Genomic DNA, 17,829 nt, shown 5'->3' on the forward strand with positions numbered 1-17,829 from the left:
AACAATGGGAGTAAAAATGGGAATAAAATGGGAAAAAATGGAGGAAAATGGGGGGAAATGGGAATAAAACAGGAAATAAACGGAAATAAACGGGAAACAAACGTGAAAACAACAGGAAATAAACGGGAAAAAACAGAAAGAAAACGGAAAAAAAACAGAAAAAAATGGGAAAAAAAGGAAAAAAGCCAGGAAAAAAGCAGGAAAACCCCACAAAACCCTCACTGAGCCCTCACCTTGCACGCAGTGCTCCACCTCCTCCAGGTTGCGCAGCGTGATGCGCATCAGGCTGGAGTTGAGCATGAGCTCGTTGCGGTGCGCCGGCCAGAGCGCGCGCGGCGCGGGGTTGACGAAGAAGATGCGCGTGTCCCCCGTGGCCACCTGGTTGTCGCAGATCAGCGGGTTCCCCGAAGGCCCCCGATCACCACCTTGTTGCCCCCCCGTCCAGCAGGATCTCGTGGCTCACCACCTCCCTGCCCTTCAGGTAGCGCCAGACCCGCACCTGCACGGGGAGGAGAGGCACCGTGGGTTGGGGTTGGGTTTGGGGTCTGGGGTTGGGTATTCTGTTTTCCCTTCTGGACTTCTGTTTTCTCTCCCTGGGCTCGTGTTTCCCCTCCTTGGGCTTGTTATTCCCTCCCTGGACTTCTCTTTTCCTTTCTGGGCTTCTCTTTTCTCTCCCATGGGCTTCTGTTTCCTTCCTTGAGCTTCTATTTTTCCCTTCTGGGCTCCTCCTTTCCTCTCTGGGCTTCCATTTTCCCCTCCTGGTCTTCTCTTTTCCCTTCCTGGGTTCTTTTCCCTTCTATGATTCCTCTTTTCCCTTCTGGGATTCACTTTTCTCTCCCTGGGCTCGTGTTTCCCTCCCTGGGCTTCTGTTTTCCCTCCTGGGCTCCACTTTTCCCTTCTGGGCTTCTGTTTTGCCTTCCTGGGCTTCTCTTTTCCCTTCTGGACTCTTTTCCCTCCTGGGGATTCTCTTCTTCCCCCCCCCATTCTGGGCTTCTGTTTTCTCTCCCAGGCTCCCTTTTCCCCTCCCTGGGCTCTTTTCCATCTCTGAGCTTCTCTTTTCCGTCTCTGGGCTCCCAGTTTTCTCTCCCTGGGTTCCTGTTTTCCATATCTGGACTCTTCTTCTCCTTCCCAAGGCTCTTATTTTCCCTTCCTGGGCTTCTCTTTTTCCTCCTGGGATTTTATTTTCCCTTCCTGGGCTCCTGTTTCCCTTTCTGGCTTGCATTTTCTCTCCTTGGGCTCCTCTTTTCCATCTCTGGGCTCACATTTTCCCTCCCTTGGCTCCCATTTCCCTTCCCTCGGTGGCCCTGACAAGGTTTGGTGGCCCTGGCAGATGGATTTATCCCCCTGGAGCCAGAACCATTCCATTTTTCTGTTTTTCGTTTTTTTTTTTTTTTTTTTTCAGCCTGAACTCCACAGAAATTGAACTTTTTTTTCCTTCTTTTTTTTTTCTTTTTTTTTTTTTTTTTTTGTGCAGCCTGAACTCCACAGAAATTGAATTTTTATTTTTCTTTTCTTTTCTTTTTTTTTTCTTTTTTATTTTTTTGTGCAGCCTGGACTCCAGAATTTCAGCTGTGACCGAAGGAGCCTTCAAAGCCCAGGCTGAGCTTGAGCCCAACCCCTCCAGGAGGGCTGGGAGGACGGGAATGGGGCCAGTGCCACATTCCCAGTGGCCACAGGAGCCACAGGAGCCACAGGAGCCACGGGCCAGAGCCTCGTGCTCAGCACCAGCCTCACCTGCCGAGCAGGGAAAGGGAATAAATCCAAATAAACCCAGCCCTGCAGGCACAAACCAAGCTTAAAACCGAGTTTATCTCCCTGTTCCCCCCACACTTTCTCCTCCTGGTGAAATATTTGCAGTAGGATGAGAGGCTTGGGGGTGGTCTGAGCTTGCAGCCATCCAAAAAAACAATAAATTATCCAAAAACAAATAAATGATTCCAAATTCTCACCCCAAGGGCTGCTCCCTGCCCTGCTCTGCTGCTTCCCTGAGGTGCAGGAGCAGCCCAGGTGTGAATGGGGTGGGACAGACCCAAAGGAGCCCCAAGTGGGGCTGGGACAGGTCCTGGGTCACCCAAATGGCGGCTGGGACAGGTCCTGGCAGCCCCAAATGCAAAGCCCAGGGGCCTGCAGGGTAAGGACAAGGACAGGGGTAAAAGTTTTGCACATCCTGCAAAGCCAAGGGGCTGCTCTGAGATTTTTTTCTCCTCCTTCATCCCTCAGCACCAAACCCTCCTCCACGATCCAGAGCTCCCCAAAACTCTTCTGAGCTCCCAAAACCCTCCTGAGCTCCCAAACCAATCCTGCTGCTCCTCCAGCTCCATAAATCCCAAATTCCCAAATCCCTTCTGCTGCTCCTCTGTAATCCAGAGCTCCCAAACCCCACCTGTCTTTCCCAAACCCCTCCTTAGCTCCACAACTCCAATCTCCCAAACCCCTCCTGGCTCTCCCAAACCCCTCCTGCTGCTCCTCTACAACCCTAAATTAATAACCCCAATCTCCCAAACCCCTCCTGAGCTCCCAAACCCCTCCTGCTCCTCCACACCCCCAATCTCCAAACCCCTCCTGTCTTTCCCAAACCCCTCCTGAGCTCCTAAATCCGTCCTGCTCCTCCAGCCCTTAACCCCAATCTCCCAAACCCCCTCCTGCTCCTCCACAACCCAAACTCCCAACCACTCCTGCCTCTCCCAAACCCCTCCTGAGCTCCCAAATCCGTTCTGCTGCTCCTCCAGCCCCACAACCCCAATCTCCCAAACCCCTCCTGAGCTCCTAAATCCCTCCTGCTGCCCCCAAACCCCTCCTGCTCCTCCACACCCCCAATCTCCCAAACCCCTCCTGGCTCTCCCAAACCCCTCCTGAGCTCCTAAACCCCTCCTGTTCCTCCACACCCCAAACTCCCAAACCCCTCCTGAGCTCCCAAACCCCTTCTGAGCTCCTAAATCCCTCCCGAGTTCCCAAACCCCTCCTGAGCTCCTAAACCCCTCCTGCTGCTCCTCCAGCCCCAAACCCCAAGCTCCCAAATCCCTTCTGCTGCTTCTCCATAATCCAGAGCTCCCAAACCCCACCTGAGCTCCCAAACCCTCCTGAGCTCCCAAACCCCTCCTGAGCTCCACAACCCCAATCTCCCAAACCCCTCCTGCCTCTCCCAAACCCCTCCTGCTCCTCCACACCCCCAATCTCCCAAACCCCTCCTGTCTCTCCCAAGCCCCTCCTGCCTCTCCCAACCCAACCCTGCCCCTCCGGCCCCTCCCGGGCTCGGCGCTCCGTGCCCGCAGTCAAGCCCGGACACCTTCCCGCAGCCCCACCTCCACCTCCCGCTGCTGCTGCAGCCCGGGCGAGCTCCGGAGCAGCGAGCCAGGCTGAAAACCCAGCCAGACAAAGGAGGAAAAAAGGGAAAAAAAAAAAAAAAAAATCCAGCAGCAAAAAACACAGCCCGAGGCTGGCGCTGAAAGGCGCGTTTTCACAGCTCCGGGTTTTGGGATGGGGGGAAAAATCAAATTGTGGATTTTGTGAATTCCCCCCCAGCTCTGCAGCAGATGGAATCGGTGTTAATTGGCGTGAGGCCACAGGAACATCAGAGTCCAGCGGGCTCCTCCCCACGCTGATGAATGGATGTGCGAGGCTGCGAAGCCCCGGCAATTACCTGCAGGGCATCCCATTCATCAGCGCGGCACAATTAAGAGTTTGTCACCGCTGAGTCACCGGCGGCAGCGAGGATGGGGCAGCCGGGGAGCAAAAAAATGAGCTTGGGTTGTTTGGAGCAGGATCCTGCCTTGGAGAGCTCTGCTTTTCCAGGAAAAACTGGGGTTTGAGGGGTTTTTAGCAGAAAAAGAGCAGCAGGGATTTTAAAGTGTGTTTTAAAGGTGTGTTTTAAAGGTGGGGGAATTGAAAACATCAAAAATGAAAGGATTTTCCAGCATTCCATAATGAGGAACCACCTGTACAGGGATTTTCCTGCGGGAAATGCCGGGTTTGGGGATGTAAAACCAGGTGAGAAGTTGGAGCAAAGTCCCGTCTGGAGGAGCTGTCACTCGGGATGGGAAGCACCGAAATTTTGGGAATTTTGGGAGATAAAACCCAGAACCAGCTCTGCTTCCAACCCTTCCTTAATCCTTCCTTCTCCCTTTTTTATTTTTTTTTTGTCTCTCTGTGCCATTCCCCAAGACTCAGCAATTCCCACAAAACCCCCCACCAAAAAAAAAATCCGTGCTCCATTGTCAGGAACAGGATCCACATCCTTTTCCACACTTCCCACCGCACTCCCAGAACCTGGATTTATCCTATAAATAGCAGCTGCTTTCCTAATCATGGGGACAGCAGGAAAAAAAAAAGCGCTTCAGGGGGCCGAGAGCACAGAGCAGCTTTGGGAAAAAGTCAAAAACTGCAGCCAGGAATGTCAAATCCGGTTGGAAAAATAACACAGCAGCCACTTCTTTTTTTTTTTTTTTTTTTTGGGAATTCTGTCAGCCTGCTCGTCCTTTCCCCCGGCAGCTATTTCGGGGTGTTTATTTAACATTAATTTCACATTTCTCCTGGCGCTTATCTGTGTCTATCGCAGCGCTCAGCTGGGAGGGTTTGGAAAGAACAATGCCCCAGAGAGGAATTCACAAATTCCCCACGTGCCCGCTCCCCTCCCGGACCACCCAGCTCCGGGAAAATTCGGGATTTGGGTGTGGGAAGTCCCCAGATAAGGAAGAGGCTGGCAGGAGATAACCGAGGGGTCTAGGGGAGCAGGAATTTCCTCAGCACGAGATTTGGGATTTGTCCCAGCTCCCCCAGGGGCACTGACAGGACAGCAGGAGCTGTCAGAGGTCAGGTTTAATCCCAAAATTGCTGTTGGAATTTAGATGTTTGGTTTGAAAAAAAATATATAAATAAATAAACTGCAGGAGCGGCCAAGCAAAATTCCAAGATTTTGGGAGGGCAACAAGCCAAGAGCTGCTGCAGAGCTGCACATCCCCAAATCTCTGCAGTGACAGGAGATTGATCTGCTCCCAGATCATTGGGACACCCCAAATCCCATCCCTAAGCTTTTTTTTCCCAGGAAACGCCACTAAAATGACACAGGACGGGCTGGTGGGCAGGGAAAGGGACAGGAAAATTCCTGAATGTCACAGCACGGGCACAACGGGATGGGATGGGATCAGTGGGGTGGGATGGGATGGGATGGGATGGGATGGGATGGGATGGGATCGATGGGATGGGATCAATGGGATGGGATATGGGATCAATGGGATGGGATGGGATGGGATCAGTGGGTTGGGATATGAGATATGGATCAGTGGGATCAATGGGATGGGATACGGGATATGGAAAATGGGATCAGTGGGATGGGATCTTTCCAGCTTTCACTTTTACAGGACTCCAAGGCTGGAATGATCTCCCAGGAGCCCGTCCTGACCCTTCCTTGCTGTTTCCAGACCAAATCCCAAACTCCAGAGCAAGCAGCACAAAGCTCTCCCGGGCAGGGAAAGGCAGGAAGAGATTCCCTTCCCAGTGTAAGGAATTCAGATTGTGCACCACAGGCAGCCCCATTCCAAAACCCTGCCTGCTCCAGGAGTGCACCTTGCAGAGGCAGAGCTGCTGAGCAGGTGGCTTTGGTCATCCCATCCCATATTCCAAATCCCATCCCATCCCATATTCCAAATCCCATCCCACCCCATCCCATCCCACCCCACCTGATCCCTCCATCCCGTTGTGCCCGTGCTGTGACATTCAGGAATTTTCCTGTCCCTTCCCTGCCCACCAGCCCGTCCTGTGTCATTTTCAGTGGCGTTTTCTGGGGTCCTTTGCAGGGAAATAAAAAGCTTTGGGATGGGATTTGGGGTGTCCCGAGGATCTGGGAGCAGATCAATCTCCTGTCACTGCAGTGATTTCCATCCCAGTTTCTTTTGCCCATCCCAGCTTTCCTCCAATCCCAACTTTTCCATTCCAGCTCTTCTCCATCCAGGTTCTCACATCCCAGCTTCTTTCCCCATCCCAGCTTTTCCTCCAATCCCCAATTTTCCCAATCCCAGTTTTTCCCATCCCAGTTTCTTTTCTCATCCCAGGTTTTCCCACCTCTGCTTTTCCCATCCCAGCTTCTTTCCCCATCCCACTTTTTCCCAATCCCAGTTTTTCCTCCAATCCCAGCTTTCCCAATCTCAGCTTTTCCTCCAATCCCAGTTTTTTCCCATCCCAGTTTTCCCCATCCCAGTTTTTGCCCCATCCCAGCTTCTTTCCCCATCCCACTTTTTCCCCATCCCAGTTTTCCCCATCCCTGTTTTTCCTCCAATCCCAATTTTCCCAATCCAGTTTTTCCTCCAATCCCAGTTTTCCCCATCCCAGTTTCTCTCCCCATCCCCAGTCCTGCCCGCTGCTCCAAGATGATTTTCCCACCCCTCACACACCTCGCTCTGACTCTGCCCCGGGAGAAATCGGATTTATTTCTCACCGGGGCATTTCCACCTGGCCACCAACACCTCTGGGCCACCTCCTGCGGCAACCTGGCACCGGCCCCAGGTGGCCACGTCCATCTGTGCCCCACGCTGCTGGCAGCAGCTCATTAATTCTCGGCGGAGCACCCAGGATGTGCCAGACACCGCAAACAGACGGAGCCGGGGGCTGCGAGCTCCTGGGGTGCGGATGGGGCTGGGGGCGCTGCCAGAGGGCACCGGGGCACCAGCTGGGGGGGGAAGATGCTCGGGGGATGCTCCAGAAAAAAAATAAAATAAATAAAAATAGAAATAGAAATAAAAATAGAAAATAAAATAAAAATAAAAATAAAAATAAAAATAAAATAAAAATAAAAATAGAAATAGAAATAAAAATAAAAATAAAATAAAAATAAAATAAAAATAAAATAAAAATAAAATAATAATAAAAATAAAAATAAATAGTAAGCCCTGAGTCTGCTCTGCTGGGCTCCAATTAAAAAAAATTGTAAATAAAAAATTTAAAAAAGGGGAAAAAAAGGATTTTTGAGGAGGAAAAAAGCAGGGGTTTTGGGAACGGGGAGAAGAGGAAAAGGAGAAGGAAGAGGAGATTGCTGTCCCGGCAAGGGTTAAGGCACATTTTCTGTCAAGCGGGCGGATGGGATTTCAGGTTGCTCGGGACTTCAGCGTCTCTCCGCATTCGGAGGAGATAAAAAAAACAAAAAAAACCTCAGAGCCCGAGGGCAGGTTGGTGATTAAACAATAGCTCGTGCTGCAGGAACTCGAGATGCTCCAAAAGTCACCAGGAGAGGCTCCCGGCACCTTCCAGCAAAGTTGGGAGGCAGCTCCGCATCACGGCCGGAGCGCAGAGGGAAATAAATGCCCATAAAAAGCAACCTCCGGAGAATCCCCGCCACCCCCCAAAAAAAAAAAAAAGCAGCGGGTTTACCTTGCAGGAATAGGTGTGGTGCACCGGGTCCACGGTTCATGATCTCCTCCACCGTGCCCGTGAGCACCACGTTGGCCTCCTCCTCCCTGCGCTCCAGCTCCCGCTCGGGGCAGCTGGAGCCCAGCGCCGAGCTCAGTGCCATCCCCAGCGCCAGCCAGCGCCAGCACCTCCCGGCCACCGCCGCCCAGCGCTGTCCCCATGCCGCTGGTGGCCCGCTGGTGGCCCCGCTGGTGGCCCCGCCGGTGTCCGGTGCCGCGCTCAGACAAAGCGGCCCCGGCTCGCAGGCAGCGCTGGCGCAGCCGAAAGGGCCACTTTTGTTCCAGGAGGTGAAAAGGAGGAAAGAAAGAGAGGAGGGAGGGAGGGAGCGAGGGAGGGGAGGGGAGAAGGAGGAAAATCCCAGGAGGAGGAGGAGGAGGAGGAGGAGGAGATCTGGCTCCCCGGAGAAGCGCTGGGCGCTCGCTGCCGTGGCCCTGGAAGAAAGCGCGCAGATTTGCATGCAATCTGAATTGCTGATAAGGAGGGAGCGGGGGTTAGGGGGGAGAGGAGGGAGGGAGGGGAGGGAGGAAGGGAGGGAGGGAGGAGGAAGGCAGCACTGCCCGCCCCGCTGGCAGCGCTCGCTGCGAACGCCAACCCCAGGAAAAGGAGCTCGCCTCGGTTAATGGATAATCAGAGCCGCAACGTGAGGAGACTTTTAAAGGTGTACGGAGAGCAGGAGGCACCGCCACCCCCTCCCCGGGGAGTGGCAGCTGTCCCCAGCCCTGTCCTGGGTGGGTGACACCACAGAATTTCTGTCCCTGGCACCCCCAGCCCTGTTTTGGGGTGTCCTTCACTCCATCCTGCACCCCCAAATGCGTACACAGAGGGTTTGTCCCTCCCTGTCATCCCCCACTCTTAGTGGGAATTGTCCCCAGCCATGTCTTGGGTGGGTGACACCACAGAATTTTCCTCCTGGACCACCTCTAACCCTGTTTTGGGGTGTCCTTCACTTCGTCCTGTACCCCCGAGATGAGTAAAGGAAGGGTTTGTCCCTCCCTGTCACCCCCCAGTTTGAGTGGCAGCTGTCCCCAGCCCTGTCCTGGGTGGGTGACACTACAAAATTTCCGTCCCTGGCACCCCCAGCCCTGTTTTGGGGTGTCCTCGCTCCATCCTGCACCCCCAAATGTGCACACGGAGGGTCTGTCCCTCCCTGTCACCCCCCACTCTTAGTGGGAATTGTCCCCAGCCCTGTCCTGGGGTGGGCGACACCACAGAATTTTCCTCCTGGACACCTCTAGCCCTGTTTTGGGGTGTCATTCACTCCATCCTGCACCCCCAGATGAGCAAAGAGAGGGTTTGTCCTCTCTGTCACCCCCCTAACCAGGAGTGGCAGCTGTCCCCAGCCCTGTCCTGGGTGGGTGACACTACAAAATTTCCGTCCCTGGCACCCCCAGCCCTGTTTTGGGGTGTCCTCGCTCCATCCTGCACCCCCAAATGTGCACACGGAGGGTCTGTTCCTCCCTGTCACCCCCCACTCTTAGTGGGAATTGTCCCCAGCCCTGTCCTGGGTGGGTGGCACCCCGGCATTACCGTCCCTGGCACCCCCAGCCCTGTCATGGGGTGTCCTGCACCCCTAAATGCGTACACGGAGGGTCTGTCCCTTCCTGTCACCTCCCACTTTGAGTAGGAATTGTCCCCAGCCCTGTCCTGGGGTGGGTGACACTGCAGCATTTCCGTGCCTGGCACCCCCAGCCCTGTTTTGGGGTGTCCTTCACTCCATCCTGCACCCCTAAATGTGCACACGGAGGGTTTGTCCCTCCCTGTCACCCCCCACTCTGAGTAGGAATTGTCCCCAGCCCTGTCCTGGGGTGTCCCTGCTCCATCCCGCACCCCTGAGATGCTCAAAGAGGGGTGACACCCCAGAATTCCCATCCCTGTCACCCCCAGCCCTGTCCTGGGGTGTCCCTGTTTCACCCCACACCCCAGGTGCTCACAGAGGGGTGACATTTCCATCCTTGTCACCCCAGCCCTGTCCTGGGATGTCCCTGCTCCATCCTGCACCCCTGAGATGCTCAAAGAGGGGTGACACCTCAGAATTCCATCCCTGTCACCCCCAACCCTGTCCTGGTGTGTCCCTGCTCCATCCTGCACCCCCAAGGTGCTCACAGAGGGGTGACACCCCAGAATTCCCATCCCTGTCACTCCCAACCCTGTCCCCTCCATCCTGCACCCCTGAGATGCTCGAAGAGGGGTGACACCCCAACATTTCCATCCCTGTTCCACCAAAGGTGCTCCCAGGTTTTCCCCTACAGGGAAAACTGAGGCAAGGGCTGGCCCCGCTCTGCACTGGGGACATTTCCTGTCACCACCCTGTGACAAAGCCACACGTGCAACCATGGAATGGTTTGGGGTGGGAAAAAACTTCAAGCTGGTGCCAGCCCTGTCCTGCCCAGCCTGGGGACACTCCTGGGCATTGAGGGTCTGTCCCCACAGCAGCACCGTGACCTCCTGCCCTGGCTCCCCTGGGGGCTGCGGGGCCATTTCCCCACATGTCCCCAGCAATTAGGGCAGATCCAAATGAGAATTTAAGTGGCACCAGGGGAGGGATGTTGTTTCTGCCCTCCATAAATCAGCCAGCCCCCAGACGCTCTTTACGAGGCTCTTTCAGTCCATGGTCCTAAAAAAGTCCCAGTGGCCCTAAAAAAAGCCCCAATGGCCTAAAAAAATCCCCTTTGTGACCAGGCCCAGCTCCTGATCCCAGGGTGAAGTTTAACCACACATGACGTGTCCCTGTGTCCTCCTGGGATGAGCAGATTCCATCCACATCCTTCCCAGAATTTTTAAATAATTCTTTTCCCTGAATTCTCAAATAATTCCTTCCCTAAATCCCGATCGTGCCGTTTGTTAAATCCCCAATCCCAAGTGGTGTTTGCCCCTGTGGGTGTCACATTCCTTCTCCTTTCCTTCTTGCATTTATTTAATAGTTAGAAATAAATGAGCCTCGCTGAGTGCTCCAAAGTTTGTCTCTGGAGAGGATGGGGATGACATAAATCTGCCAGGAAATATCCCAAATCCTGTGGGGTTTGCAGGGAAGGCACCCTGGACATTTTCTCTCTTAACCCAGGCATTCCCATCCTTCTTGTAACCTCTCATCTTCTCCCAGGGCTCTTTCCACTCAAATCTTCCTCAAAAAGTTCCAGGATGAAGCGACCTGAAAAAAAAAAAATCCACATTATCCAATTTTCTCACCAAAAACTTCCCTAAAAACCTGAATTTTTAGGAGCCTCCATCCCTCAAAGCCAAGCCCAGGCCCCACAGGCCTCACATCCCAAGGCTTTTTTCCACTCCAAATTTCCATTTTTCCCCTGGAAATCTGAATTTCCCAGCTCAGCACCCAGGAAAGGCTGCCTGATCCAAAGCAGGCAGGGTTTTATCACCTCAGGAATAAAATCCTCACCCAAAATGGTTTTGGGGAGATGATTTTCACCCAAAAATGTGGCCCAGAGCTGGTCAGGCCTGCAGGAAATCTGGTAGGGAATAATTTCCAAACCTGCCAGATTTTCTGTGCGCTGTAAATCCCTAAGAAATTGCAGGATGACGTGACCTGAACAAAATCTACATTATCCAATTTCTCACCATAAAACTTCCCCAAAATGTGGATTTTTGGGAATCTCCATCCCTCAAAACCAAGCCCAGGCCCCACAGGCCTCACACCCCAGGGCTCTTTCCACTCAAAATTTCCCTCAAAAACTTCCAGGATGAAGCGACCCTAAAAAAAAATTTAAAAAATAAAAAAAATTTAAAAAAAACCAAAAAACCCCCCCACCACATTATCCAATTTTCTTTCCAAAATACATGTCCCAAAAAGTCTGTATTTTTGGATGAGAGGTGCTGGAAGCCTCCATCCCTCAAAACCAAGCCAGGCCCCACAGGCCTCGCACCCCAGGGCTCTTTCCACTCAAAATTTCCCTCAAAAAGTTCCTGTATGAGGCCACCTGAAAAAAAATCTACATTATCAAATTTTTTTTTACCGAAAAACCTCTCCCAAAAAGTCTGAATTTTTGGATGAGAGGCACTGGAAGCCTCCAAACCTCAAAGCCAAGCCCAGGCCTCACAAATCCTCACAGAGGAACTCCACCACTCCATTTCTGTTGTTATAAACTCCACAATCAGCTAAAATATTCCCTGCCTTGGCAGCTGATTTTTTTTTTATCCTGCTGCTTTAATAATTAATTTTTATTGTGTTCTTCGAGCACTGCTGGAGTGGAAATCCCAGGAACAAGCTGAGCTGGATTTCCCTGCTCCAGAAACTTGTAGGGGAGGAATTATTTCTCCTGGATTTGGATAAATTTCTGGGTTTGAGTTGTCTCCTTTTAGCCCCACCCCTCCATCTGCTTTCAGAGCTGGGATGTGAGGTGAAAAAATGGGTTTCACACCTTTTTTTTAAAATGTTTTTGCCCCAATCTGGTGTGGTTTGAGTGGAATTATTTGGCCTCGAGGGTTTTTTTTTTTTGGTGGAGGTGAGATGTGAGGAGCTCACTCTGCTTGTGGAGGTTTCACAGGATCCAGAAGGACAAGGATTTCCCAAAAGGCAAGAAAAAGAAGAAAAGAACAAAAAGAAAGAAAAAGAAAAGGAAAAAAAAAGAAGAAAAAGAAGAAAATCACCTTTTAAGGCCAATGTGCAGGGAGCATATTCCCACAGGGAATTGCTGATAAATGAGAAATAAAATTTAAAAAAACTAGGATGTTTCTGTGGGAAAAACGAGGCGAATTCCTTGGCAGATCAGCACCCAAAACAAATAAACAGCAGCTCCCAAAATACACAAAACACCAGGGTTTGTCCTGGCTCTTCCCTGTGAACCTGGGGCTCAGGAAAACTTCCAGGAATGCGTTCGGAGGTGGCTCAGGCTGCCTCTGGAAAATCAAAAATATCTGGCAAAACTGCAAGGAATTAGAGCAGGGTTTGCTCCCTCACACTTCTGGGTGATTTTTGGGTGGGAATTTCAATTTTTTTTTTGGAGGGAGAGGGGAGAAGGAGGGAAGGGGAGAAGGAAGGGAGGGCCTGGCACTGCCCACATGTCAGGGCAGGAAAAATCCTCAGGGCTCGGAGCCAAATATTTGCCTTAAAAGCAAATAAAGGCCCTGGAGAGGAAAAACCAACCCCAGAGGGGACAGCAGAGTCCCCATCCCTGATTTGCAGCATCCCAATCCCTGATTTTCTGTATCCCCATCCCTGATTTCCAGTGTCCCATCCCTGATTTCCACTGCACCATCCAAGGGGGGGTCACTCTGTCCCTCTGCTGTGATGGGAACAGGAAAACTTGGGCTTTTCCCAAAAAAAAAAAAAAAAAAAAAAAAAAAAAAAGAAAAGAAAAAAAAAAAAAAAAATCAAGGAACTCCCTGGGATCTGTCACATCTTGGAGAAAAAAAAAAAAAAAAAAAAAAAAAAAAGGAGAATTCAGTGATTTCCTCCCCAAATCGGGCTTGAATTGAATTAAAAACTGGGTTAAAAACTGGGTTAAAATGGGGTTAAAAATTCCCAGCTGATCTCCTGGAATGGCAGATCTGGATCCAGGCAGGAAAAGCAGGGAATTGTGCTGAATGTGCCCAAATTCCCAGGGCTCCAGGAGAAAAACCCCAAACCACGGCGGGCTCTGAGCTCTAATGACAGGGCAGGAGGAATTCAGCCTGGAATGGGATGAAGGGATGGGGCCACCCTGGGAATTTGCAGATTTTTGGCCCCAAATCCTGGCGATCAGAGCCTGTTTTATCCTAAAACCCGTTTTAGAGCTGGGTTTAGCAGCCCTGAACCTCCAGCAGGGTTTAACTTAACCCCAGCTCAGGGGCAAAAGCACCCAGTGAACCACGAGGACTCTTTGAACCACAATCAAAAGGGGAAAATAAAAAGAGAAAGGAGCAGAAGGAAAACCCAGCGTGAACTTGAGGGCAAAGGATCCCCCCCAGGATCAAATCCCACCCTCAGGAACGGCTTGGGGGCTGCTGGAATTCCTCCTGCTGGAATTCCACACGACCACAGAGCCTCCCTAATGTGGATTGATGACTTCAGTCTGAAAAATCAATTTTTTCACCTAAAAATCCCCAATCTAAGCGGATTTCCCCGTGCCACTTCCAGGAGAAAACGTCTCCATCCTCCCCACCCTGACAGGGAAGCGTTCCCAGCCCCTGGATTGATTACAGGATTAATTGGGGGAAGTAAAAACGCTTCTCTGGGCCATCAATCTTCCCCCGGTTCCCTCACCTTGTCATCCGCTAATAACTGGGAAATCAAAATTCCCCTCCTGGCTGCCTCGTGCCTGCAAATGGATTTCTGTGCTGCATTGCTGGGAATCCTTAAAAGGCGTTTTGGGAGACAAATGGGATTAGCTGGGCAGGGAAAGTGCAGCCACAGCACTTCTGCCTTCCCAGCAAGGGGAAAATTCAGCTCCAGCAGGCTCAGGGGGTGAGGGAGAGCCCTGGGAGCAGGGTTTGGGAATTGTGGGAATGGCTGGGGCTGAGGGATGCTTCAATATTTATTAAATGGTTTAATATTTAACATAAAGCCTTTGCTGGTTGAAATTCCAGAGGAATTCCTGTGTTAAGTGTAAGGGGAGCTGGGAATTTTGTCCAGCTGGAATTTGTCTTTCCTCCACAGAATTCCCTGGGTTTGATGTCCTAGGATTTGATGTGGGAGCCATGGAAGCAGAAATTAAGAATATTTTAAATGAAACACCAAAAACTTTCCTAGTTTCAATCCCAGAGGATTTCTGAGCCCATTTTCTGTGTGAGGGGATCTGGGAATTTTGTCCATGTGGAACTGGACATCCCCAGTTGTTCCTCTCATCCCATCACAGATTTCCCTGGGTTTGATGTCCCAGGATTTGATGTCACAGCCACGCATGCAGAAATGAACAATATTTGGAGTCAAACACCAAAAACCTTTCCTGGTTTAAATCCCAGAGGATTTCTGAGCCCATTTTCTGTGTAAGAGGTTCTGGGAATTTTGTCCAGCTGGAATTGGATGTCCCCAGTCTTTCCTCCACAGAATCCCCTGGATTTGATGTCCCAGGATTTGATGTGGGAGCCATGGAAGCAGAAATAAAGAATATTTGGAATAGAACACCAAAACCTTTCCTGCTTTAAATCCCAGAGAATTTCTGAGCCCGTTTTCTGTGTAAGAGGCTCTGGGAATTTTGTCCACGTGGAACTGGACATCCCCAATTGTTCCTCTCATCCCATCACAGAATTCCCTGGATTTGATGTCCCAGGATTTGATATCGCAGCTATGGACGCAGAAATAAGGAATATTTGGAGTCAAACACCAAAAACCTTTCCTGGTTTAAATCCCAGAGGATTTCTAAGCCCATTTTCTGTGTAAGAGGTTCTGGGAATTTTGTCCAGCTGGAATTGGACATCCCCAGTCTTTCCTCCACAGAATTCCCTGGGTTTGATGTCCCAGGATTTGATGTGGGAGCCATGGTAGCAGAAATGAAGAATATTTGGATGAAGAAATAAGAATATTCGAATCAAACACCGAAAACCTTTCCTTCTTTAAATCCCAGAGAATTTCTGAGCCCATTTTTTGTGTAAGGGGATTTGGGAATTTTGTCCACGTGGAACTGGACAAATTGTTCCTCTCATCCCATCACAGAATTCCCTGGGTTTGATGTCCCAGGATTTGATGTCGCAGCCACACATGCAGAAATGAACAATATTTGGAGTCAAACACCAAAAACCTTTCCTGGTTTAAACCCAGGATTCCCTGCCTTGTCCCAGTGTGTTCCCAGCTGTTTGGGTTTGGATTTCCCAGCTGGCCTCGCCGTGCCAGGGACATCTGGGGGATGTCACCATCTCTGGAACATCAAATTTGGCTCCAATCGATCACCAGGAGCTGAGAACCCGGCCCTGCTCCTCCATGGAATGTTGTCAGTGAGGAATGGGGAATCCTGGAAGGGTTTGGGTGGGAAGGGACCTAAAAGCTGATCCCACCCCAGCCCCAGGGTGGGGACACCACCAGGGACATTCCAGGGACTCCTTCCCCCATCCCAGGCTGCTCCAACCCAACCTGGAATTTTTTTTCCTCCTGGCAAATCCCATTTATTTCCTCCTGCCACCAACTCTTTAAAACCTCGAGAATCTGGGAAATCCCAAACCCAGGGCAGTCCCAGTTGCCCCCAGTGATGCTCTGGGAGGATCCCAGGGGGTCCCTGGGTGCCCAGGGCTGTGTCAGGGTGGGCACAGCCATCCCACATCCCACAAAGACCCCCAAAACTTTTCCCTGATGGAAAACACCGAGCAGAACTTGACCTGAAAGAGGAAATATTAAGATTCAGAGCATGCAGGGATCCAGCTTTTTTCCTTTCTCCCTCTCTTTTTTCTTTTTTTTTCTGGAGGATTGAAGGAGCCAAGGTTTTCCCAGTCCCTCCGAGGGCTCTTGGCAACCCCTGGGAAGCTGCTGGAGCCTCTCCCGGCAGGGCTGGAATGCCCAGGGGTGGGCACAGAGCGACCCAGCCCTCCCAAATCGTGGTTTCACACCCCGCCCCCAACCCCATTTCGTCCCCCGAGCAGGATTTATTGGGCCAGGCTCTCCAGGAGATGGAGGCTTTTGTGTGGAATTTTATTCCCAAACCCTTCCTGCAGCTGCTGCGTGGGCAAAAAGAGAAAAAAAAAACAAAAAACAGAGAGAGAAAAAAAGAGAGAGAAGGGTGGTGGGGGGGAAAGAATAAAAAAGACATTGAAAGTGAGAGCTTTGAAAAGATTTCTTCACTCTGGAATCAGTTTGTGAGTCACACAGAGGAATGGCCAGGGAATATTTCATCCTGCCGGGGCCACGCTGAGAGGATCAGAATCTGCCCAAAGCTCGGCTGTGCGCTCGTCATTCCGGGCACACACCGAGGGCCAGCGCTTTAACCCCTTCCTTGCCCTGCCTCGGGCTCTCTGATGGGTTTTTTTCCTGGTTAAAATGGGGATGAGGGCGAGGATGCTGTCCCAGAGAAGCACCAGAACCATGGGAATCATTCCCAGCTTTGCCCCTGGATGGAGGGAGCAGGAAAATGAGAACTGAGGGTGCAGGAAAATGAGAGCTGAGGGTGCTCTGCACCTGCTGGCCAGGATGGGACCTGGTTTTTGGGAGGAATTCCCTTCCCAGGGGTGGAATTCTCAGGGAAAGCCAAGCAGGACGGTGAGGAGGATGGATCCATGGAGGAGAGCAGCTGCTTGCCCTGGATCTGCCTGTCTCACCCACTGCAATCCGAATTTTTAAAAAATCCGACAAAAAGCGGCAGGAGGGGAAGGGAAAAATCCGGGGAGGAATCACAAGGCAGGGCAGTGGGACCGGGTGAGCTTTGAATGTCCCTTCCATCCCAACCCACTCCGTGATTCCCGATCCTTTTCCCCTCCAAAACTCCGAGACAATTTTAGGAATCCCCCTCACCTCTGCCAGGACCCAAACCTACCCTAAACCCCCAGCTAAGCCAAAACCACCTGGCCAGGGCCACCAGAGCCACCAGGGCCACCAGGGCCACCGATTTTGCTGCAGGGAGCGGGACAGGAGCCAAGGATCGAGGCTGGAGCCTCTGGATTCCACCGGAGCTGCCAGGGCAGCGCATCCTGGCAGAGCCTTCCAATTATCCAAAGTGCTTCTCTGGGAGCCGCAGCCTCATCCATTAGCGCTGCTCTGACTCAGGCACTCCAGACCGGCTCTTGTCCTCTCCTCCAGCCGGGAAAAAAGGGGAACAAACAGCGGGGGAGAGGGGGAAAAGCTGAGCCCGCCAGGAAAACCTGAATTTCCCAGCCCCAAGCAGGCTGGGCTGGGTTTTAGCAGATAAAACAGGGTTGGTGCGGGGTCCAGGAAAAGCTTTGGGGATGTTTTGTGGCAGGCAGGGAGGGGAACAGAGGGGGACAGAACTTGTGGTGCCACCCTGAGTGCCCAAACCCCCCGAGGGGGCTCCTGAGCCCAGCTGCAAACCCCGCTCCTGCTCCTTCCCCGGAGCCATCAAAGTGCTCTTTGTTAGGCGAGAGCTGGAAAACAGCTGCCGAGGGCTTGTCCAGACACATAATCCCGGCTGGAGAGCCGGGCTGGGCGCGGAGCAGCTCCCAGCCCTGCCAGGGCACCGGGACAGGGGCACCGGGGGCTTTGGGGCACCCCTGGCACCGCGGGCAGCGGGGATTTGGGGACAGAGCAGATTTGGGACCATGGACATCGAGGGGATTTGGGGACAGAGCAGATTTGGGACCATGGACATCGGGGGATTTGGGGACAGAGCAGATTTGGGACCATGGACATCGAGGGGATTTGGGGACACAGCAGATTTGGGACCATGGACATCGAGGGGATTTGGGGACAGAGCAGATTTGGGACCGGGGACATCGAGGGGATTTGGGACAGAGCAGATTTGGGACCATGGACATCGAGGGGATTTGGGGACAGAGCAGATTTGGGACCATGGACATCGAGGGGATTTGGGGACAGAGCAGATTTGGGACCATGGACATCGA

At 52.0% G+C, this 17,829-nt stretch overlaps 1 protein-coding gene across 1 annotated transcript in view; it reads right to left on the minus strand.

Moving 5' to 3' along the window:
* Positions 1–7,884, minus strand: part of AGRN (agrin) — a 109,878-nt gene extending 101,994 nt beyond the window's left edge. The window contains 5 exon segments of the mRNA XM_033079407.2: positions 234–405; positions 408–437; positions 440–499; positions 7,360–7,392; positions 7,394–7,884. Coding sequence (XP_032935298.1) covers positions 234–405; positions 408–437; positions 440–499; positions 7,360–7,392; positions 7,394–7,855 — 757 coding nt within the window. The 5' untranslated portion in view covers positions 7,856–7,884.
* Between the last annotated feature and the right edge of the window lie 9,945 nt (positions 7,885–17,829).

Source organism: Catharus ustulatus, chromosome 24 (genome assembly GCF_009819885.2).
Source record: "Catharus ustulatus isolate bCatUst1 chromosome 24, bCatUst1.pri.v2, whole genome shotgun sequence".
NCBI classification, from domain to species: Eukaryota; Metazoa; Chordata; class Aves; order Passeriformes; family Turdidae; genus Catharus; species Catharus ustulatus.